Source organism: Podarcis vaucheri, assembly GCF_965113315.1.
Source record: "Podarcis vaucheri genome assembly, chromosome: 5".
Classification (NCBI taxonomy): Eukaryota; Metazoa; Chordata; class Lepidosauria; order Squamata; family Lacertidae; genus Podarcis; species Podarcis vaucheri.
The window spans coordinates 80443880-80467888 of NC_138763.1; the positions used below are offsets into that span (position 1 = coordinate 80443880).

The 24009-nt window shown below is 47.3% G+C and overlaps 2 protein-coding genes across 2 annotated transcripts in view; both read right to left on the bottom strand.

Annotated features, from left to right (window-relative positions):
- The window catches only part of CHAT (choline O-acetyltransferase), a 48230-nt gene extending 48031 nt beyond the window's left edge, over positions 1-199 (bottom strand). Inside the window, exon 1 of the mRNA XM_082222414.1 lies at positions 54-199. The gene's annotated coding sequence lies outside the window, so the exon portion shown is untranslated. The remainder of the gene's footprint in view (positions 1-53) is intronic.
- Positions 200-5396: 5197 nt separating this feature from the next.
- Positions 5397-8168, bottom strand: SLC18A3 (solute carrier family 18 member A3). Its single transcript, XM_082225348.1, has one exon. The coding sequence runs from the start codon at positions 8034-8036 to the stop codon at positions 6402-6404; it is 1635 nt and encodes a 544-aa protein (XP_082081474.1). The 5' UTR covers positions 8037-8168; the 3' UTR covers positions 5397-6401.
- Between the last annotated feature and the right edge of the window lie 15841 nt (positions 8169-24009).

A 24009-nucleotide genomic window follows, 5' to 3' on the forward strand; every position in this document is an offset into this window, starting at 1 on the left:
AGGCGCCAGACACGCGTTCGCAGCGCGCGTCCTTTGAGGCCACCTCTCCTTACCTGGCTCTCGTATACCGATCGCAGCGAGGCAAAGTTTCTCCCTAGGACCGGTGCTGATGAGCAAGAACCTGCCAGCGAAGAAGTCTCGGGTTTTGGGCAGCTGGTAGAGGAAGGAGCTGCTCAGCAGCCTCCAGCGGAGCTGTCCATGGTACCTCGGCGCCGCCAGCTGCGCTTTGGCGAGCCTTGTGGCCACGCGCGCGAGCGCTCGGAGGGTTGCCCCCTCTCCACGCGACCCACCTTCCTCCCCCTCCCCCCGCGGCTGGGTGTGGAAACTCCTCCCCTTCGCCCTTCCTATTCGCTCAGCCTGGGATGGGCGAGGAGGCGGTCCAAACGAGGGAACCCGACGAGCAACAGAAGCGCACCGAAAATGTTTACCTCTCTCAGGTGGAAGAGGGTCGCTGCTTGTGGATGAAAGGCAGGCTGCTGCTGCTTGATATGGGCGGTGGCGGTGGGCCAGGAAAAAGACCACTGCAATAGGCCAAGGAAGGCGCTCTCTGGTTGGACCGAGTGCTTGTGTGAAAAGCAAGCTGGCTGCCGAACTACACAGAACGCTGCGTCAGGCAGCGTGGGGGAAGGGGCGCTTTCTGGGCGAAGTTAGGGCGAGTCTGCACATTTGAAAAAGGGGCATAGGTGTTTCACTCCTAGGGCTCCCTTTCAAGGGGCTGGAGGTCTCTTGAGCGCGAATTCTTAGCGTCCTTCCTCCAAACCACAGCGGTAATTTAAACGTGCCCTGCTCTTGAGTAATCCCAGAAAGGAGATTGTAGCGGATTTCGATAGGCATGTAACCTCGCCCCTCTCCGCTCCCCGCCTCCAGACTTACATTTCAGAGATACAGTAATTGCTTCCGTAAATATAAACGAACCTTATAATAACTGGTGTGTGATTTATGTAACACTCTTTGTTGGCGAAGATGTTTCCTGTCGCTTTCTAGGTTCAAACTCGCCTACCCAACTGTGATATGTCAATAATATTTCCCTTTCTCAAATTGAGCGAGGAGACTTGCTCAAAGTTTGTGGCAAAGATATTCCAAGTCCAGCGCTCTTCTTCACTGAACCTCGCAGCCGAGGGGAAAACACAGACTGTCCCTCACTGCTCCAAGGAGACAAAGAAAGACAGCTCTTTGAACCCCCTACTGTAGGATGCTAGTTCTGGGGCGGAGAGGTTGCAAAAGACTCCCAGAATCTGGAAGTACTGAGTCTCTCAGCCTAACCTACCTCACAGAGTTGCGAGGGAGATTATTGTATGCTGCCTTGAGCTGCTTGGAAGAAAGGTGGGAAAATTGCAATTAAAAAAAATAATGTCTTGGACATTCGTTGCGACGTTGCAACAATCAATGCACCAGTTAAGTGCCCACTTCTCTCTCTCTCTCTAAAACCCAACAGGGCAATCCTGCTCGCCCCTACTTGGGAGCAAGTCCTATTCAACCCAACCGATTAAACGTGCACATGAGGCGCAGGTGATCTCGCAGCACGTTACTCTTCTGAAGCAGAAGTTGCAGACCCAGGGCTGCGATCCTATCTGCCCTTTCCTGAGAGTAAATCCTACTGAACTCAATGGGGATTACTTATGAAGAGGCAGGCGAAGGCTTGCACCACTTATTTCTCCGTGGGGGAAGTGTTAGCGATGATCTTGCTAATCTGCCAGCTCCCGCCATCGCCCCAGTTCAGTCCCATATCCAGATTCACCGCCTCCTTTTTATGTCCCTCCCCCTGAAACGGATCTCAGAATGATCAAGCAACGATAAAGATAAGAAAGCAGCCCTTTAGCAACCCCTGGATCCAAGCGGCCTTCCCCAACAATGTGTAATCTGCGATCTGTTTCACGCGCAATGTGAAAAGCACGGTGTTAATTCGATTTAGGGGCCCTTGATTCTGTGCATCCCACTCCTACTGGCGGGCTGTCTAAATTCAGAGGGGCCTCCTCGCGAGTAAGCGTGAATCGGCTTTCAGCCTTTAAAGTATTAATAACATTCAGCGGGCTTAGAAGGAACCTTTTCTTGCGCTTAGGTGACAAACGAGCGAGCTGGAGAGGAAAATTCGTTGTTAGGTTTCTTTCTTTCCTCCCCAATAAAAACCACCCCCTTAAAGTGGCGTCAGTTTTCCTTTTTCTTTCTCCCTCTTTTGGCTGCATAATCGAAAGCCAACAACCCCCCACCACGAGCTCCTTTGTCAAGTGTGGCTGAAAATGCATTTCCAAAGCGCTCTTTAGGGTAGACACCCCCGACAGCTCGACAGGGCCCTTCTCGTGCGTCGGAATCAGATGGTTTTTCAACGGAGCTGCGGAGAAAATAACCAACTTGTGTGTCTGCGAGGAAACGATTGAATCGTATTGAGCCACAGCTGGAGAGCTCCGAGGGTGGGTGGGGGAGAGAAGGGGGGCGCGCGGCGAGAGAAAGAACCGGGGCTCTCGGGGGAAACGAAATATTCGGTTCCCCGGGGTTCTGGCACGAAATGAACCCTTGGACGCGAATGCAGGAGGTCAGATCCTACCTCTTCGCTGTCCGTCCCTGCAGATACAAAGGTGTGTGTCCCCCATCAACCCTGGGAAAGGGACATAAGGCTGCGATATTATACTCTCTTACAGGGGTGCCAACTTGAATAAAATATTGGGTGAGGGGCAGGTAAGCCCCGCCCGGCATAATCGATCACACGACAGGTGCACGGGCACTATTTGAATGGCGATGCTCATCAGTTTTGTGGGGGGGGCAGCCCCCCAAATATTTTATTGGGGGCGGGGACGAAGGGACCTCGGTAATTCTCACCGGCTGGACCACCCCCCCAAGCAGGCGTCTTTAATATCCGAATGAAAACCGGTGTTGTGTTGCCCTGAGAATGATAGGGGCTAAAAATGAATTGGTGGGGAGGGGTTCGTGGAGAGAGGGCAAACAGAGATGAAGTGCTCTTGGCTGGGGTCACCGAGTGTAATGATCTCCATGTTCAGAGTCAGTCCGCCACTGAAGACCTGTTGTACAGGCAGGTTTTGTGTTTAGGCTGCCCGGATCATCTGCGTGACCAATTTGGGGAGCGGGATACTAGACAACACACACACACACAGAGAGAGAAATCCTTGAGATGGCTAGAGTATAGAGGGAGACCCAGCGAAGCTCTTGCGATGCTCCTGCACACCCGGAGCGAAATAGCACCAGGGAGGAGAAGCAAGGGCAGGAAGGAGATGCCACAGTCTAATCGCTTATTCATCAGCTCAACGCTACCTCCGGTTTCCCCAGCTTGACAGAGGCTGATCTGGAGCTGAACAGCGCTCCAACCAACCTCCTTCTCATAGCTTGCCTGCAGGAGAGTTGTGAGATATCTCCCCCCCCCGCCATTTTTCTTTCTTCAGTTATGATGACAATTGTATTGACTTTTCTCGAAAGCTGTCCACCAACGCTCTCAACCGATCTCTTGGGTCGCGAGCTCCTTTGGTCCTTTTCCCTCCAGCTGAGGACCCCGAGTGAATTAAGGGGAGCCACGTGAATACTGGGAAATGCAAACGTGGGTGGGAAGGTGGGGAGAGGATTAACAACTAATCTGCCGGATCCAAGCTGGGTGGGGGGAAGCCATGAACAAGGTAGGTGTCCTTCTGTAGGTCTAGGAGGAGAATGAAAGCGACGACACCAGGTGAACTGGAGACGCTCCAGAAGTTGCCTCTGTCTTTTGAGGGCACGTGGGCTGAGGAGCGAGGCGCTTACTCCAAAGTAAGCCCCGCTGAGCACACAGGAGGGAGCTATTTCCGAGTAAAGTTGCACAGGACCACGAGTTCAAAAACTGGGAGCCTGCTCATTTAGGATGGGGTCGACCCATCCCCAAGAAACCCATGGGATGAAGAGTCTCATCCCTACACAAGAAGCCGCCTTATAGCGAGCCAGATATTTGCTCCATCTAGGTAGAGCTCAGCTGGCAGAGCATAAGACTCTTAATCTCAGGGACGTGAGTTCGAGTCCCGAGTTGGGAGACAGATTCTTGCCTTGCAGGGCGTTGGATTAGATGATCCTAGTGCTCCCTTCCAACTCTACCATTCTATGATTCTATTGCAAGCCAGGGTTTCAGGCAGAAGCTTCTCCCACTCAGACCTGGAGATCACAGAGACTGACCTGGGACCTTCTGCATGAAAATCAGCTGCTCTAGCCCTTCTCCATAATCCATTTGTTGGGAAGTGAGCGCCAGTAAATGTATTCAGATTTTACTCCGAGGAAGCAACTTTAGGACCGCGGTCTTAAGCATCCTAACCCTTGCGCAAGATTGCAAGGAAGGAGATGCGCAGCGGGATCCTAAGTGCCGCTTGGTTGATGCAGTGGACTTTCTCCCTTAGGAGGCACACTGCAGGCTCGACCCTGCTTACTCGGAAGTAAGTCACACTTACGCCATAATAAGAAACACAATCCTTGCGCGCTTAACCTCAGGATCCACCGAGAAGTTATCCTGCGCAAGACCCATGGAAATAAAGGAGAGGCGCGCAAAACAGCACGCTCTCTCTCCTGATCCAGACCCGTCACTAAAATCTTTCCGATCCCTGCTCACAAAACTTTTCAATATACTTTTACTTTTTATAAATGCTTCCGAGAGAGCGGCAGCTGGAAACGCGCAGTTTTGAAAATTCAATTGATTCCAAATCTTCATTTAACCATCGCTAAGGCTGTGATCCTACGCATACCTTCACCAGGAGGCAAGTCCTCTTGAGCTCAGCGCAACTAATTTTTGAGAAACCGTGGGCAAGAGAGGGAGGCACGTCTCACTGAGTTCCAGGGGCGAGACTGGCAATGCAATCCTATGCACGTCTACTCAGAAGTTCCCAGCTGATTTCAGTTGGGCTTACTCTTAGGAAAGTGGGTAATGGATTGTAGCCTTAAGCACATAGGTGTACATTAATGGCAGTGGCTTTTTTTTAAAAAAAGTGCTTCCCTTTGATTGGATCTAGCCAGCCTGCCTTCGTCTTTTTTCTATAGTATTTGGGTAGGTGGCAGGAATATATGATTTCAAGCGGATTTCTTGCGGGGGACGGAAGTTGTGTTTCCAGAATGACTCCTATAACTTTATTGTTGAAGCCAGGAATTAAAGCTCCTATATGGACCCATCTGACAGTCATGTGCATTATTATTAGAAGTTCCACCGAATTCAATGGAATTTGCTCAATAAGCATGCTTAGGACCAGAGGCGTAGCGTGGGTTGTCAGCACCCGGGGCAAGACAAGTAATTTGCGCCCCCTAACCCGTGGATTTGCGCCCCCTAACCCTAACCCCCAGATGTTGCGCCCGGTGCGGCTGGGCCCCCCTGCACCCCCCACGCTACTCCACTGCTTAGGACTGCACCCCGGGTCTTTACACAAACAAACAACGAAGCCAAGACGTACGGTTCCCCTGAACGCCATTTATTCAGCCGGCACAACCAGTGTAGCAGTTTCAGACTAAAACATGGTACGGTATATTGCATTTATCAGAGTAGCAGCACAACAGAAAAATAAATAAATGGTTACAGATTTCTGTCCCCCTCGCTGAGAGGAGAAATAATACGACGTGATTTCCATTGCTGGCATTAAATATGAAACCGACAGTTTCCACACAGGTACCTATATATATTTATAAAAATGTACAATATTTATTGAGACCCCGGATGTGCATTTGGCAACTTACTTTTTTCTCCCTTACAATTTTAAGAAGTGGTGTTGTAAGGTGTTTCTATGAGAATTTATGCAGGACAGAGTGACTGGCTCCTGTTTCCCTCGAGCTACAAAATCCAGGGGATGATTCACAAAGGAGGAGCAGACCCTCACAAGCCCAACACCACAGACATAATTTTCAGACCACCTCAAAAACACAACGCTTTCTCGGCGGAGTCAGTTCACACATTCAAGTCATCAAGTGTGCCGCAGTCAAGTGTAAGGAAAAAGAAAGAAAAAGAAAACCCGTGTAATTGTGTGAAACGCTTCCAAGGGATAGCATTACCCCCGTGTATGTGGCAAACTTAGTGATGTACATGCATGTGTGAACCAGCCGAAAGTCACACACAAACATTGCGAGAAAAACCTCTTGGCACAACAGGCTTTTGTCAGGGAGTTTTGGACGTGTGCCCTTCCCTCTTTTAACAGGAAAAGACCATCGCAGATCTCTGCAAATGCACCGTTCATGTTAGGATAGTTATTTGGAGCTTTCATCTTGACTGGGTGTTTAAGGTAATACCTTTGAGAGAGGAGGAGGAGGAGGAGGAGGAGGAGGAGAAGAAGAAGAAGAAGAAGAAGAAGAAGAAGAAGAAAGCCATCACATCAAGACAAAGGTTAAAGTAGTATATTGGCACATTGGGGCATAACAGCCAAGATGCTCTCCATAACTCCCTCTTGGGGTACTCCGCCCACTCTCTAAGTATAGTCATAGTCTGAAGAGTCCTCTTCAGACGCCCCTCTGAAGTCTCTATGGAAAGAGTCTACGCTATTCTCTTCAGCGCCCCCTACCGGGTGGAGGTGTTTGCCCTTGCCTTTGCGTTCTTCCATCTTAATAGTGTCGTAGAGTCCCTTGGGCCCCTCCTCCAGGAGAATGTTCCTCTCCGAGTGCGAGGGCTTCATCTGGCAAATGTTTTTGAGGGCCAGGAGGATGGGGGCGTAAAGCACGTTGGCCAGGCCCATGCCCAGGTTGAGTTGCACAAAGCCAAAGGAGTGGACGATCTCCCCGGCCACAATAGGCCCCAGGGCGTATGCCACCGAGTAGGAGATGTCGGCGATGGCATAGACGCTGCCATAGACCGACACGTAGCGGACGTCAACCAGGAAGGCGAGGGTAGGAAGCAGGGCGGTGTCCACCAGGGCAATGCCGAAGCAGATGCCACACAGAGGGACGGTGAGCTGCCAGAAGTTCCGGCAGGCGGGCACCATGCAGGAGGAGGCCCCTATGGTGGCCAGGCCCAGCGCCCCATAGAACCACTGGAGGTGGGGGTACTTGTCTGCCAGCTTGACGGTGACATAGACGCCCAGCACGTGGGGGATGAAGGCCGGCAGCCAGGTGAGGCCCATCTCCCACTCGTTGGCGTCCATGGTCTTCTTCATCCAGTTGGAGATGGTGGGCTCCAGGAAAGCCAAGGGGATGTTGCACGTGGTGAGGGCCCCGGCTACCACCATGATGTAGGGGTCTATCATGAGCTTGTAGATGGGGGTGCCCACGGGCATGTTGTCCCGAGACCTGTCGCTGAAAGGCTTGATGGCCAACAGGAGGAGCAGGCCGTCCAGGAGCGAGATGAAGGCCAGGACCAGGAAGGGCACCCTCTTGCCCGCGAAGTAGTACAGGATGCCTCCGAAAGGGGGCGCCACCAGGCTGCCGAAGGAGATGAAGGCGAGCGCGATGCCCAGCGCGCGGTTGCGCTCCGACTCCTCCGTGTACTTGTCGGCGATGAGCGCGATCCCCGACGTGTCGGCAAACGCCGAGCCCAGGCCCTGCAGGCTGCGCGCCGCGAACAGGGTGCCGTAGTTCTCGGCGAAGGCGAAGATGATGGTGGACAGGAACATGACGCCCAGGCCGATGAGCAGAGGGATGGCGTAGCCCACGCGGTCGATGAACGTGCCGCTCAGCGGGTTGACCAGCAGCTGCAAGATGGCCTTGGAGGCGAACAGCACCCCGATCCGGATGTCGTCGCTGTCGGCCGGGTAGCGAGGCCTCAGCATGGGCCGGGTGCTGTTGAGGGACCAGCCCAGGCCACCACCAGTCGTGGAGATGTTGGAGGCAGCGGTGGCCGGGACGGGCGCCTGTTGCTGCTGCTGCGCTCCCTGCTGGCGTTCCTCGGCGACGTTGAGGGCGGCCACGAAGTCCGGGACGATGGGCACGATCACCATGTACAGCATGTTGTCCAACAGCAGCGCCACGCACACGATGACCAGCAGGAGGCGCCGCTGGCGGTTGGCCTCATGCAGGGCGCTGCTCAGGGCTTTCGTGCGCTGGCCCACCGCCTCCGACAGTTTCTCCACCGCCGAGCGGGGCCCCGACGGGGCGGAGGCCTCCTCCTCCATCCTCCGCAGCCGCTGGGAGTCCAGGGAAAGGAGAAGCAGCCGCAGCAGCCGCAGGAGGCGTTAGCTGGGCATGGGGCGAGGGGAGCAGAGGAGCCCTGCTGGGATGGGTGGAGGTGGCGGCAAGAGGAGCCTCGTCTGTCCCACCAGTCTCTTTCTCTCTTATCTATCTCTTCCTCCCTCCCTTCACTTCTCCGTGCCTTTCAATCCCCTCTTTCCCCAGATCTCATTCCCCAGGGTCTAACAATGCTTCCTCTCCTGTCTTACCCTGCTCCCCTCCTTTCTCCAGAACGAACTTTCTTTCTTTTCTCTTTCTCTCTCCCTCCTCCACTTCCCCAGGAGGCTCGGCCGCCTCCCTTCACTCCTCGCCTTCCCCGTTCTTAAACGCAGCCCTCCTTCCACGACGCCACCCCTGGCTTCCCCGGCTTTCCTTCCAGAGGCCCCCTCACCTGCCCCTGCTCCCCCCACCCACAAGCCTTTCCTACCGGCTCCTCTCCTTCCGGTGTTCCGCGCTGCCCTTTGGAGCCAGACGCGCTCCTCGGTGGCTCGACTTCCAGACGGAGCCCTCCCTCCTCCCTCTCTCCGTCTGTCTTTCCCCTCCTCCTCCTCCTCCTATCCGTCTCCCTCGGACCTCACTCGCCTGCTCGCCCGGAATCCTGAGCCTCTCTCTTCTTTCGCCCTCTCGCCTTTCTGGCTCACGCACACTCTTTCTGGTCAAGCGGCGCTCCGTGGCTGCGCTCCTTGAATGCTGTCAGTCTTTTTCAGGAGGCATCCGAGGGCGCGTCCTCTTGCGCTTGCCTTCGCCTTTCCCCCCCTGGCCAAGGCTTGGTGAGGTGGCAGGAACCGAGGGTTGCCCATCAATCCGTCCAATCTGGAGAGTGGAGGGCAAGGATCTCTCTCTCTCTCTCTCTCTCTCTCTCTCTCTCTCTCTCTCTCTTCGCCCCCTTGCTTCTCTTTCCAGCTTAGGGACTCTTGGAGAGCTTAGACCGTCCCTTCCGCAACTCCACCCGTGGCTGCTTCCAAGCGCCTTCTCTTTGCCTTCCTTGACGGAGAAGCCTGCCTCTTGGTGCCACCGGCGCGGATGGACTTGCCAGCTCTTACTTTTTCCTTCCCCTCCGCCCCGCCTATCCAAAAAAAAGCCGGCTCCCCCCACCCTCACGCACTCACACACTGGCCTCCCACCCCGCGCAAGTTGTGACGCACAGTTCAGCTCCGGTCCCCGAGTGGTTCCTTCGCCAGCTGCGTTTCTTTATGCTAATTTAACACATGGAGGAGTCTTAGCCAATTGCTAAGCGGGGAGTCCGCACCCCAGAGCAGACCCCCCTCGGAAGGAGGGAGAGAGAGCCGGCCCGGTGTGTATGTGTGTGAGAGAGAGAGAAAGAGGGAGAGAGGGAGAGAGAGAGGGGGGACGCGTGTGTTGAGTGCAGCGCTGCTGCGCCGCTCGGCAGAGAAGGGTGCCAAGTCTGCTGGAGCTGGAAAGGGCTTAAAACCCCCCGGAGAAAGTCGCAATCCGCTCAAGTCCGCGCAGGCGAGTGTAGCGGCCACCAATCAGGCTAGCGGAGTGGAGCCTCCAAGCTCAGAAACAGTCTACCGCGGAGGACTCGAAAGGCAAGGAAAGGAGAGGGTCGAGTGCGTTTACTGAAGCGCTTCTCAGACGCATTGGACTGTGTTCCTGCTGGAAACGGGATGTGGGGCGAGGAGGAGCCCTTGTTCTGAGCCGGCCAGGACACACTCCCTGCCCGCCCCACCTCCTGCTTTAGTAGAAACAGATTCAGCTCTGAAGAGGAGCTGAGAATCTGACAAGCCCAGGAGGATAATTTCCAGTTTCCCTGAGATGATTTCTGACTCACTGGGGTGGAAAGGGGCAGGCAGGTGGGTGGGTGGGAAGAGAAGGGGATTCACCGTCCCCACGGGCACTATTGGCAGAGTCGGGACAAAGGGAACATTCAGACAGGGCTGGATTAAGGCTCAGTCTTGGAGTCCCGGTTCACAGCTGAGGCTTAGGTTTAACAGAAAGCAAAGTGATTTTCAGCATATGCAGACAGCATATGCAGAGAGCACAACTGTGATTTACAGGCTGGCTCAAGCTCAAGCTGTGAGACTTTCCGTTTTTAGATACCAAGCCTTGCGTAACACCTAGAGAAAACTCTTTACAGACCCTACAGAAAAGATCCCCTTGCATTAGCTTCTACTCCCGCTCCCCATACAAAAAAACCGCTGCCACCAACAATATTATAGAATTCAAATGCCTTGGTTGTGTAATGAACAGCAAGACGAAAATGCCTTTTTTATAATGATGGAAGCAAACTGGACTTACTTCTGAGTAAACGTGCTGGTAAAGTGCTCTATGAATGTGTTAAACCCACCGCTGCCGCCAACTTCTCTCCAACTTACTAACTCAAAGCAGGGCTGTTGGCTAACCAGGTAATAATAACATGGCAATAGCCGGTTGCTGCTTCAGAGCCCGTCTTTCACCTGCATTCAGACTGGATGAAGGTTCAACATGGCAGTGAGCTTATAACCTGCTCTGTTGAGCTCATGGTGGCTGCAGTAGGATGGGTGCGTATATTGATTAGGAGTTATTCTATCCAAGCCACTGATGGTAGCAAAGGCTGATAACAATAACTACGGGCTAAACAGCACCGCACAATCACCCCCTTTACTCTCATTGGAGAGAACACTTCGCACAGCCAATTTTCACCGACTATTTAGGTTGAAGGATGACAGCTTGTTTTCATTCACAAGCAAAAGGTGTAATTTTTTTTTTAGTAAAGAGCAAGCTCAAAATCCAGGGGAAGGTCTTGAAAGGCAAAGCCGAGACAGCCAGAATCATCAGTGGGGAGAGCAGGACAGCTCAAGCCCCCAACGGCTGTGAGGTTTCAATTGCTGTCTAGTCAGCTGAGGAAGAACGACATTACATTGCGTCCTCCCCTTGCAATCTATTGACACTGCTTATGTACACATATTAACTTAGCTGAGCCTACCTCACAAGGCTGTTGTGAATATAAAAGGGAAGGAAGGGAGGTCAGGGAAACACACATAACCTGGAACTCCAGGGTAGAAAAGCAAGATACAAGCATATGTGTCAGGCTCGGGGATTTTCTATGCCTTCCGCGGTGGCAGCAAGAAGTAGAGGAAAAAAACAAAGAAGAGTTCTTACTAATGAGTTTATTCAATCCTCATAGTGAGAGACAAAGGAATGGCCAGTCTCCCGTTAATGGTGTTGCTCCAACTTAGCTCCTCTCCTCCCCTTCCTAGCAACAGCACTTCCCCTTATGGTGGCCACCATGGACTAATTGTCTCTGAGCCTTTTTGCTCTTGCACTCTCAACAAACAAGGGGTTATGGGAGGGGGGGTCAGAAATACTCTCCAGTGACAATGTAACTGGCTCTGCCTCCTCTTTATCTTCTCCCAACACCTCCCAACTCTTCTGTTTGCCTGTCTCTGAGCTGTGACCTTCCTCAAACCACTGCTGTAATTTAATACAGTGGTACCTTGGTTTTCAAATGCCTTGGTTCTCAAACGCCGAATACCAGGAAGTAAGTGTTCCAGTTTTCAAACGTTGTTTGGAAGCTGAACACCCGAAATGGCTGTCGGCTATTGTTTCCGGGGCACCTGCACCAATCAGAAGCTGCACCTTGGTTTTTGAACATTTCGGAAGTCAAATGGTGCTTTTGTTTTTGTTATTTATTTTGCATTTTTGTTTTTGAGGCTTTTTTGGTTAATTTGTTTTTGTGACTGTGGAACCCAGTTCAGCTATTGATTGATTGATTGTGTGACTGTGGAAATGGATAAAGGCCCCCCATCCAAACAATGACTGTCATCAGTGCATGTAAGAAAAAAAAGTAATTTTAATTTTTATCATCTACAGTACTGTTTTATTTATTTTATAGTACAGTACATTGATTATTGTTTTCATTTTATGGATCAATGGTCTGGTTAGAGAGTAAAATTCATGTTAAATTGCTGTTTTAGGGGTTGTTTTTAAAAGTCTGGAACGGATTAATCTGTTTTGCATTACTTTCTATGGGAAAGCGTGCCTTGGTTTTGGAATGCTTTGGTTTTGAAATGGACTTCCGGGACGGATTCAGTTTGAGAACCAAGGTACCACTGTACTGCCTTCCTCTTCTCTGAGCACTTCAGGGAGAGAAGGGGGGCAATCTCCACCATTCCTCCTCAGTCTCAGCCCCTTCAGTCCAGTCCCTGATAACAACACATAGTTAAACTATGGAATACACTCCTGTAGGAGGCAGTGATGGCCACCAATATGGGTGGCTTTAAAAGAGGATTAGACAAATAGATTATCAATGTTTGCTATCCCCTGCATGCAAAGACAGGCTCTCTGGTGGATTGAGTGGACTAGACCAATAGTGGGTGCAATGGTCAAGAAGCACATATTATAGAGGGAAGTGAGGGGCAGATGGGGTCATCAGTTGGGAAGGTAGCCCACTCGGGAGAAGGAAAACTCTGATCCTAAGACTTCATTGCCTTGCAGGATATCTTCAAGATAAAGAAAGGCTAAGAAGTGAAATCCTAAGGCAGTTGGGTGGAGCCTTGTACTCCTTCCGGCAACTCCTGCAGACAAGCTGCTGCCAAACGTATTGGTCTGCTTTCCTTTGGACCACATCAGCGAGGCCAAGAGGGGGGTCTTGCTGTTATTTCGGTAATACTACTGCAGCGGCTTGATTTTATTAGTGCAGCTTCTGTTAGCATGTGTTAGAGAGTGCAAGTTTTCAAGTTTCACAACACTCTTCATCAATCTGAATGATTCCCATTAATAAAGAAACAAAATCAGACGGAATATATGGGGCATTAGTTTCCCCAAAACTTAAAGACAGCTGGATACAGTGATCCTTGTACATACACATTCATTGTTTTGTTCTCCATCAGTGGTCTCTGGCCAAACAAATTTTGCAACCTCCTGTGAGATCTAACAGAACAGAGACTAGCAATGCACATTCACTTAGCAGCAAGTTCCACTGAAGTTTGTGGGATTTTAAACAATTATTATAAAATCTTTGCAGATGTTTTGACCTCCAGACTTAAAACAACCCCTAAAGAGTTGATACACAGAGACCAAACTGGATTTCTACCGGGACGCAAAATGCAGGCAAACATTAGACATATCATTAATGTATTAGAGTATTTGGACCTTAAAATAGACAAACCTCCGGTGATTATGTTAGTTGACTCTGAGAAAGCATTTGACAACATCTCATGGAAATTTATGGAAGAACTATTGGAAAATTGGGACAATTTTTTTTGTAGAGGAATAAGTGCCATATATGCTGAACAGCAAGCCAAAATAATTATTAATGGCAATACCTAAAAAGGAATGCCAGATTAACAAAGGCACACGTCAAGGCTGCCCCTTATCTCCTCTAATATTTATTTTGGTTTTGGAAATCTTAAATAGAAGAATATGAGAAGAAAGACAAATCAAAGGGAGATAGGTCTTATAAAATAAAGGCATTCGCTGATGATTTGCTCATAATGACAGAAAACCCAAAAGAGGGCTTATCAAAAATAATGGAAATAATACAAAACTTCGGTGAAGTAGCAGGATTCAAATGAAATAAAACAAAAACAAAACTACTGGTTAAGAACATATCAAACCAAGAAAAAGAAGAACTGGGGAAAATGTTTGGTTTGAAAATCTGCCAAAAAGCAAAATACTTGGGTGTCTGGCTAACTTCAAAGAATATTAACCTATTTCATGATAATTATGTAAGAACCTGGGAGGAGATCAAAATTAATTTGGATATTTGGGCCAGACTTAAACTATACTTTACAGGGGGAATCTCAGTCATAAAAATGAGTGCTCTGCCAAAACTACTTTTTCTTTTCCAGCCGATCCCAATACTGGGCAAGATGGGCCACCTTAAGAAAGCTATTTCAAAGTTTATCTGGCAGAGGAAGAGGCCCAGAATTAAGCATCAGATATTGATATTAAAAATAGAGGGGGCCTTTCCCTGCCAGACCTAAGACTGTATTATGAGGCAGCTTGCCTAACATGGTTAAAAGACTGGTGTACACTCCAAAATCCAGAACTGCTCGACTTAGAGGGACACAACAATAGGTACGGCTGGCACACGTACCTAGCATATGGGAAAGTAAAAGGACATCAAAACTTCCTGAACCATATTGTTAGGAAATCCTTGTATAAGGTCTGGGGAAAATATAAAGATCTTATAGAACCTAAGATGCCCAGGTGGATATCATCGCTGGAAGGCCTAGCGGTTAAAAGGAAAAACACAGAAGGAAACTGGCTGACACCCCAAATATTATTGAAAGAAGAAGAGAACTAACTAAAGCTGAAAAAAATTGAAGAATTAAGAGAATGTGTTGTTGATTGGTTCCAATATTATCAATTACTTGAGAGATTTAAAGTGGACAAAAGGGAAGGCTTTGCTCAAGAAAGTTCAAGATTTGAGTTAGACTTAATTAGGACAAAAACTAGAGCCCTCTCGAAAGTATACTGACTCCTCCTTGACTGGCAAATCAAGGAGGAGGTCAAACCAATGATGATTAGATGGGCCCAAGATTTGGGCCACAATATAGAGATGTCTCAGTGGGAAAAACTTTGGAGGGTAAATTGGAAGTTTACGTCTTGCTATACTATAAGGGAAAACTTCCAAAAGGTTTAATCGATGGCACTTGACACCTTGTAAACTTGCAAAGATGTATAAAAATCTCTCTGATAACTGTTGGAGATGTGGATAACCTGGCGGGAATACATTACATATGTGGTGGACATGCAGGGAGATTAAACCAATTTGAAATGACATTATATTTGGAATTAAAAATAATTTTGAAAGTGAATATTAAAAAAACCCCAAATCATTCTTATTAGGTATTACTGGTTTGGATATCCCTCCAAAACAAGGGAAATTTTTCTGTATGCCACCACAGCTGCAAGGGTAATAATAGCTACACATTGGAAAAGTACCGTATTTTTTGCACCATTACACTCACTTTTTTCCTCCTAGAAAGTAAGGGAAAATGTCTGTGCGTGTTATGGAGGGAATGCCTATGGGTGGCGGGGGGGATCTGCTGCAGTTGTGAGCAGAGGATCCATGGTTCCCCTTCCTTCCCTTTCCGTGGCTTCCTTTGAAACAGCAAAGCGGGAGAAGAGCCGCTGAGTGGGGGGGGGGAGAGGGACAGAGAGCCTGATTCTTTAAAGGAGCAAAGCGGGAGAGGAGAGGAGCCTTCTCCTCTTATACCCCTCTTCTGCGTTATTAGCAGCATCCTTCTCCACACACCCCACGTGTGCTCCTTGTCCCTTGAGAGCTTTTCCTTCCCTCCCCACTTAAAACGTGGTTACAAAGCACGGATCCACATGGATCCTCAGGATTTTTGCATTGGGCTACTCCAAACTCACTGTCAGATCACATGTCAGTGGCCACAGCATGAACCACAAAAATCATACATCCACTGTTTCATTTAGAATATTTTTTTCCTTGTTTTCCTCCTCTAAAAACTATGTGCGTGTTATCGTCGGGTGCGTGTTATAGAGCGAAAAATACGGTAGATATATACCCACCTGATCTGATTGGATACAAAAGGTAACAGAGTATGCAGAGTTAGACTATTTATCAGAAAGAATCAAAGATAAATCCGAACAGGAATTTGTCTCAAACTGGAATTGTTTTAAGGAACACCTGAAGAGTAACTGCTGCAATTTAAAAATGATGACGGCTTTTGAGTAGTTTCTGTGGATAATAATTTCAAAAGGAAAACTGATATATAAGAAAACATTATAAATAAAAAGACAATTGATGGATATAGGCAATAAGTTTATTGGTACAAAATGGAAGAGACAGGAAGTCACTTCTTTATGAAGAATATTATCAGTTTAAAATTACATCTTTTTTGCTTTTTCCTCTTTCCTCTTTTTTTCTTGTCTTCTTCTTTGTGTACAGCAATGTTTGCCGATCTATGATAATAACAATCATGAACCTACTGTGAAAACAAGAATATGTATAATTGCAAGATGTAAAGTTACGATGTAAAGTTACACTTGTGAGTACTAAAGGAAAACCAATAAAAAAAATAAGTTTGTCAGATTCATTTATTAGTTACCTGTAGCCACCAGACCTCCACAAAGCAAAAGTTTAGCAAGGTAACATGTAAAAAAGTTAGCCCAAATAAAGCTATATACAAGTCTTACTGAGTTCCATGGAGCACTGAGAAGACACATAAGGCCACGGACCCTAAGTAATGACAAAGAGGTTGACATCTGCATACTATCTACAGTCAATGATAATGCCTTGATGTTGCAGAATTATGATTAGGCTAATTTAAGGAAGTACTTTGACAAATGCTGTTGAAGCTCATTAAGCCTGCCGGTGGTACAACTTTTGGCATTAGTATGGAGTCCAGACCATCCTTATTTGTGTTATCAGTCTGCTGAGGCCAGCAGGAAAGGCAGTGGTTAATAATATAATATAATATAATATAATATAATATAATATAATATAATATAATATAATATAATATAGTATAATATAATATAATATAATATAATATATTATTTATACCCCGCCCATCTGGCCGGGCCTTCCCAGTCACTCTGAGTGGCTTCCAAGAGGATAGTAAAAACACACTAAAACATAAAACATTAAAAACTTCCCTGAACAGGGCTTCCTTCAGATGTCTTCTAAAAGTCAGGTAGTTGTTTATTTCCTTGACATCTGATGGGAAGGCATTCCAGAGGGCAGGCGCCAGGCCCTCTGCCTGGTTCCCTGTAACCTCACTTCTCACAGGGAGGGAACTGCCTGAAGGCCCTCAGAGCTGGACCTCAGTGTCCAGGCTGAACATTGGGGGTGGAGACGCTCCTTCAGGTATACTGGGCCGAAGCCATTTAGGGCTTTAAAGGTCAGCACCAAAACTTTGAATTGTGCTCGGAAATGTACTGGGAGCCAATGTAGGACCAGTATTATATGGTCTTAGCGGCCACTCCCAGTCATCAGTCTGGCTGCTGCATTCTGACTTAGTTGTAGTTTCCGGGTCACCTTCAAAGGTAGCTCCACATAGAGCACATTATAGTAGTCCAAGCGGGCAGGTGGGGTCTCAGCCTGCATACCAGATGGAGCTGGTAGACAGCTGCCCTGGACACAGAATCGATCTGCACCTCCATGGATAGCTGTGAGTCCAAAATGACTCCCAGGCTGTGCTCCCGGTCCTTCAGGGGCACAGTTACCCCATTCAGGACCAGGGAGTCCCGTTGGCAGTAGCAGGCTGCTGTGTTAGAAACAAAACAAACATTTAGCTGGGATGGTCAAATGTCTTTTCTCAATGAGTTGCCCTACAAGTTCCATGGCAAGATGGAGACTTTGTCAGAGGATCTGACCCCCTCGTGTGTCATTAGGTTTGAGTTGTGTAGCGCATGTATATACCCCTGCCTGAGATGTCCTATGCAAAATCCAAATAGAGACCCCTGACCGAACCCCTGAGTAAAGTTTGGTAAGCTTGCTATGAGTCCAATAAGACCTGGTGGCTTGGCAGCTACCGGTTTGTCATTGCTGGTTTAGTCTTAAAAGCTCATCTGTGCCAAACTGCAGAATCATGAGATGCAGTTCCTGCTGGCTGGTGTCCCATCTTGTTGCAGCTGGGAGATTGCAAGACTGAATTGCTTTCCTTGTGTCAATTGCTTCTTGATCAGAGCAGGCAAGATCCCATGAAGAAGGCTTCTAGCTTGGCAAGTTAGTTCTTTGGGGGGAGGATGTTGTGTGTGTGTGTGTGTGTGTGAGAGAGAGAGAGAGAGAGAGAGAGCGCATCAAAACATATGCCCCCCCCATTTTGAAGTGGAACAGTCCAGGAACATTTCTATCGCATGATCAGGGCACAACTATGACATAAGTACACAAAGGAATGCCTGATTCAATGTGAAATTGCTTACTTAGATTAGCTTTAGAGTGTCTGTCCAGGAATTAGATAGGAGATGGCGGATGGATGGAACCATTTCTATGATGGCAGTCCGGATGCAGAATCACCACCTCTAGAGATGTTCCCCTGGTTTCTACCTTTTTGTGTTGTGGACTCCAGGTTAAAACTGTTTTATTTGCCCAGGTGTTTAATGAACAAGGAAGTGGTTTTTTAAGCACTGTTACTGCCATTCCCCCCCTTTTTACTAGCTGCTTCTACTGGTTGCATATTTGGTAACTATGATTTTATTTTTGTTTTGCGAATGGAAGCTTCCTTGTGAATTCTTTGAACTGGAAGGCAAGGTATGAATAAATATCAGAGACAAGATTCATTATGTACAAACACTGTTTCATTTGTACACTGCCTTTCCATAGTTAAAACCAAGCTCAAGGCAGCTTACAGCATGAGAAAAAGTTACACAGTTCAAAACACTACAAAAATAGCCATCCGCAATGAATGAAATATCAAAAAGTACACAACCAAATTGAACAATTTCCACATAAATCATAATAAAAATGCAAAATAAAGATTCAAAAAATAATAGCAGCAACAACTCTGCCCCAACTAAAACCCCTAAGCAATATTTCAGCTCAAGAGTCTGTTTAGCAGCTTTTGTAGCTGCCATCATGAATTTGTCTGATCCTTTTTAAAAAACAAAGAACAAATGCCAATCGCTGTATCCATCCATTTCTAAGACAGCTTGTATCTTTACATCTTTACAAAAGTGTCTCTCATCAAGAAGGATCTCTTATCTTCTTAACCAGAGCTTTTTTTCAGCCAGAATTCTCCAGAACTCAGTTCTGGCATCTCTCAGGTGGGTGCCAATACCATTTTGAGAGTTACGGTGAGTTCTGGCACCTCTTTTTCTAGAAAAATGACACCAATCTTAACTAGGGATAGGGAACCTATGGTTGTCTGGATGCTACTGTACTCTGACTCCCATCTGCCCCAGCCAGCATGCCCAATGAGCAGGGACGATGGAGTTGTAGCTGAGCCACAGGTTCCCCATACCTACCGGTAAGTCAATGTCTGCAGGTCTTAGATGGATGCATTCAGTTGTCATGGGGCTTTTAAAAAGAGGTCCTCTACAGACGAAACCAAGAATGTATAAAGGAGGAACTTAGCTGAAGGGCGCTCTCCTTTATTTGAGATGCAGGTCACATCCGCAATGAATGGTAATGGGTTTTGTGGCTGCAGTATGAAGAGGGACATTGACTTTGCCTTACTGCTGTGCCGCAGCCAAGAGTATTGGAATCTTGGCCCTTGCTTGACAATGCACTCTATTTGATTAGGCCCTCTTTTAATCAAAGATAAAGCCATTTCCCATCACGAAAATGGAATCTGTCCGAGCTGGAAGGCGGGGTGGAAGAGGACGGGTTGTGTCTGGAAAATGCAAAGGTCTCTTTTCCAGTCTCAAGGGAACCAAAAGCGACATTTATTATTATTATTATTAGCAAGGAGAAGCTGGGATTACATTTGCTAAGAGGGGCATAATAAATTTAGCCTTCTGGACAAATCAAATCAGCCGATTTCCTTACAGCTGTGGTGGATGAGTCATTTGTACGTGGACTTCATTGAGTGGGCAACACAAAGGGTACCTTTGCAATGCGACTATCCTTGAAGGCGCCATTGCAGTATTTTGGAATGAAATATCAATGTGGGGAAGCTTACAGGCCAAAATTCTCATTTTAACAAAGGCCCGCAAGCTGATTGGAGGCAAAATAGCATGTCATATATATATGTAGTTTTTCAGCTTAAAATTTTACAGCGATATAACAAACATAAATAATAAAAACAAGATTCTAATGAATCTCCTGGACCTATGTGGGTCCTATTATTAATCAGTTCCTCCCACATCTTTTACGATAATCCAAACCCTTTACCTCTTCCATTATGTCCGGAATCAGCCTTAAACTACAAGTGATATTCCAATCCTACTAATAATTTTAACTGTTTACAATGGTCTTTAAGATAAGTTATAAAATTTGCCCATTCCTTGTTAAAATTTTGGTTTTCCTGATTTTTGACTCTTCTGGTCATTTTAACCATTTCAGCATAGTCCATGAAGTTAATGGACTATACTCTGTAAGGTTTTTAAAATGTTGTAACATCTTTGGAACTCAAATGGTAAAAACTACTGGGTAATATTTTTTTAAACTAGCCCTTCCATTTTTACACCATTCATTTGCAGTCCAAAGACAAAATAAAGGGTTTTTTTTGCAGATGTGGATGATTTATTAGCACTAAACCATTGCTGCCCTTGCTTTAAGCTGGAAGTGGGGGTCACTGTTCTGTTTCTAGATTTCTGGCACTCTTTTCCGAAGCCCATAATGATTGGGACCATTATGTAGATGAAAGGGTGAAAAGCATCTTTCCCCATTCTTCACTGTGTTCCTGTTCATAAAACCAAAGTCCAATAATATTGCTTTGGGGGGGGGGAGAAAAAAAGAAAAGAAGTGAATGCAATGCAATGCTATTTGGAAAAAGATGGGTTGAAATAATTGAGCAGAATTTGAGTGCAGAAGCAGGCTCCCACGTTCCCAGCCCCCCCCCCCACTTTTTACATCAACTTTTAAGAGTGTAAATTTTTGCATTGTCACCTGGAGTCAACTCCTGGTGGCCACAGGTGACTGCAAGCATCTTCTATAGAGCTGAGTCAACACTTTGTGAACTTCATTTTTGTGTGCCAAATACTCTAACTACTGCACCACACTGGCTTAAATTCTATCTATCACCTATCTAATCACAGAGGTATGAGATAATTTTAGATCTTTACCAAGAAGAAAAAATAGGTCTACAGCTGGTGACAAATAATAATCAAATAATCTTAAGTGGCTTCACAACATTGCAATGCAGACATAAAGGTAAAGGTACCCCTGCCCGTACGGGCCAGTCGTGTCCGACTCTAGGGTTGTGCGCTCATCTCACTTAAGAGGCCGGGAGCCAGTGCTGTCCTCAGACACTTCCAGGTCACGTGGCCAGCGTGACGAAGCTGCTCTGGCGAACCAGCACCAGCGCAGCACACGGAAACGCCGTTTACCTTCCCGCTATAAAGCGGTACCTATTTATCTACTTGCACTTAGAAGTGCTTTCGAACTGCTAGGTGGGCAGGAGCTGGGACCGAAAGACGGGAGCTCACCCCGCCGCGGGGATTCGAACCGCCAACCATATGATTGGCAAGTCCTAGGCACTGAGGTTTTACCCACAGCACCACCCACGGTCCTCCTATGCATACTATGCAGACATAGTATGTAATATCACATAAATATCAGCACTGGATCATAGTTAACTGCCTAGCTCTTCTTCTTTTTTAAAAATATAATTTTCTTAAATTTTCTGTTTTGCAACTTAGAATACTCACTTAAACATCCTTAAAATATCAATGACTTCCCTTCTTCCCTTTCCATGGTTCATTTTACATATCATAAATCCCTGCATATTTTAGGTAAACTAAACCATTCAGTATTCGATTAGTACATCCATCAAAACTCATTTACGCTATTGAATTTATCTTAATGCTTCCAGCGTTTTCAGCTGTACACAGTTATTTCCCATATATTCAATAAACGTTGTCCAACCTTCTCTAAACGTATGTTCTTCTTGTTCTCTTATTTCATATGTTAAGTCTGCAAGCTGCACATCTTCTGTCAACTTAAGTTGCCATTCTTTTTTAGTTGGAACCTCGCTCGTTTTCCATGTTGGGGCTAACGAAACATGGGACACAGTAGTAGTAGCATACACAAATAACTTTTTTTGACACCTGGTGTCAAAACTGCCTAGCTCTTCTGTGACTCAGGTTTACTAAGTCCATTGGTCTACTCCCTTTCAATCTATCCCCATCTTCATTTGCTTCATTGCTAATGCTGGCTGGTTACTATCCCAGCAAGGCCTCATTGTCCATCACCCTGCTTCTATTTTCCATGTCCTGCAGCCCAGTGATATGGTTCACCCCACCAGGAACCAGGGGGCTCATGAGCTCTTAGGATCCTGCCCCCTTTCCTCTCTCAGGCTTCCAGGCTTCCAGAGTATGGATAAAATGCAGGTCCCGAGCTCGGGTTGTGTGTGTGTGTTTGAGAGAGAGAGAGAGAGAGAGAGAGAGAGAGAGAGAGGAGAACTCCTTGGGGACCTTCTCAGTGAAAGTCCCATCCCGAGGACAATCCTGAAGTCAGAGATGGAGTGACCCCAGAAAGCAAGGCAGATGCAATGGGCTGCCATTCTTCTTCTTCTAGCAGTGCTCCTGTGCTTTTGAGAGGCGGACAACAGAGTAGCCACTGGCAGTGCAGCTGTTAAGGATTCCACCTCGCCTGTCCCCTTGCACGGCAGAAGGGGGAAACGCTTTGGTGTAAGGACACTTAATGATTCATCAAGTTAAGGTCGTTGATATCTTTCAAAATACCCATTTCCTTAATGGCTTCTCCTGTACTTAATGTCTTTAATAAAGATTTCATCCTTTTAAGGATCTGGCAGTACATTTTGGCATTCGTCTCCGAGCTGACTTCTTCTTTCTCACTGGGACCAGAATGTTTTTTTTCCTTTATGTGGGAGTGGGGTGGGGAAGAAGAGGAATAATTATTTTAAAGCAATTGTACTAGGTTCTCTTGGAGAGGGAATGGAGGAAACAGACTCAAGATACAGACAGGCAGTGCAATGTGTTCAATGGGGCTTACTTCCAGGCAAGGGAATACAGGGTGGAAGTGAGTGGCGTGTAGTCAGTAGACTAGTGAGACCAGGCTAGCCTCCCACCACCTTCCGAAAACCAGGTTTGAGAAGGAGGGCTCCAGCATCTTGTTGGAGGCCTGGCGCCTCCTCCCCAAAGCCCAGGAAGCTTCTGTCCAGCTTAGCGAGGGAGGTGTGATGCTTGTGATATGCCACAAAGTCACCCCCATCACCCTCACAAGCTGCCCCCTCTAGCCTTAACTTTTCCCCTCCGAAAAATTTCACTGCACGCCACTGAGACAATTACCTACATATATCCACTCAAGGATCCCCATCAGCCATGCTGGCAAAGACCTTGACTCATGACTGTGGAGTATTATTTATTTTTATTTACTACGTCTTATACTCCACATTTCTTCTGTCATGAAGCTCAAGACAATGCACATGGGATTCCGGGGCAATCTTGTGGGAATGTTGTGGATACTAGGAGAGGATATATTGATTAAATATTATCCTTCCTAATTCACGCTTGTGACACAGCAGCAGAATATATTCCCCAGCATATAGCAGGAAGCTAGTTGGTAGATTTGTTTGAATCTCTTTACTTAAGCAATCCAATCTGGCTTTGTCCAGACTGGGTTTTGTTCCTGGTAAGTCCCCTTTTATTCCTCCTAAAAAGAATAAAGACACAACAATCTTCTTTTAAAAGAAGACGTTTACTCACATTCAGTTCACAGTTGGATCCCTGAAGGCAGGCTTTAGCTTAGAGATACAGAAAAGGGTTTGAGTTCATCCCATATAGGAATGAGCTCATGTCCTGGTGGCTGAGAGCCAGCAGACAGCAAAATACATCAGTATCAAGAGATCATGGCATCAAGAAGAAGAAGAGTTAAAAGAGGAAGATGGCTGTGTGACCAGCCCCTTTTATGGGGTCTTCCAGGGTCATGCCCACCTACCTGGTCACACGCAGGGGAAGGAAGCTCCAGACCAGGTGTGACAGGAAGTCCTCCTGGGTGGAGTAACACCCCCCCCGCCGCGCCTCCACTCTGGGCAAATAGGAAGTGTTGTACTTGACTGCTTATGTTACATCCCACAAATCTCCCATCCAAACACTGGCCAGACCAAGATCTGCTTGGCTTCAGCAAAACAGGGTACAATGTGCCCTTAGGCAGTGCTGGTATTTATTCTACCTGTTCCTTTTCCTCATAACTTGGGGGGTTGGTTTGTGCATGGTTATGCATTATGACAGCTCCAGCATCCATTGGTGACCCCAGAACTAAGTCTACAGGTAGAGCTTCCACATCCGCTCGTACGCAATGCTTTTCAGGTATAAAATACCCACGAGTCACTTCAAGAGAAATCCAATCAAGAGAATAGTCACGGGATCATACGG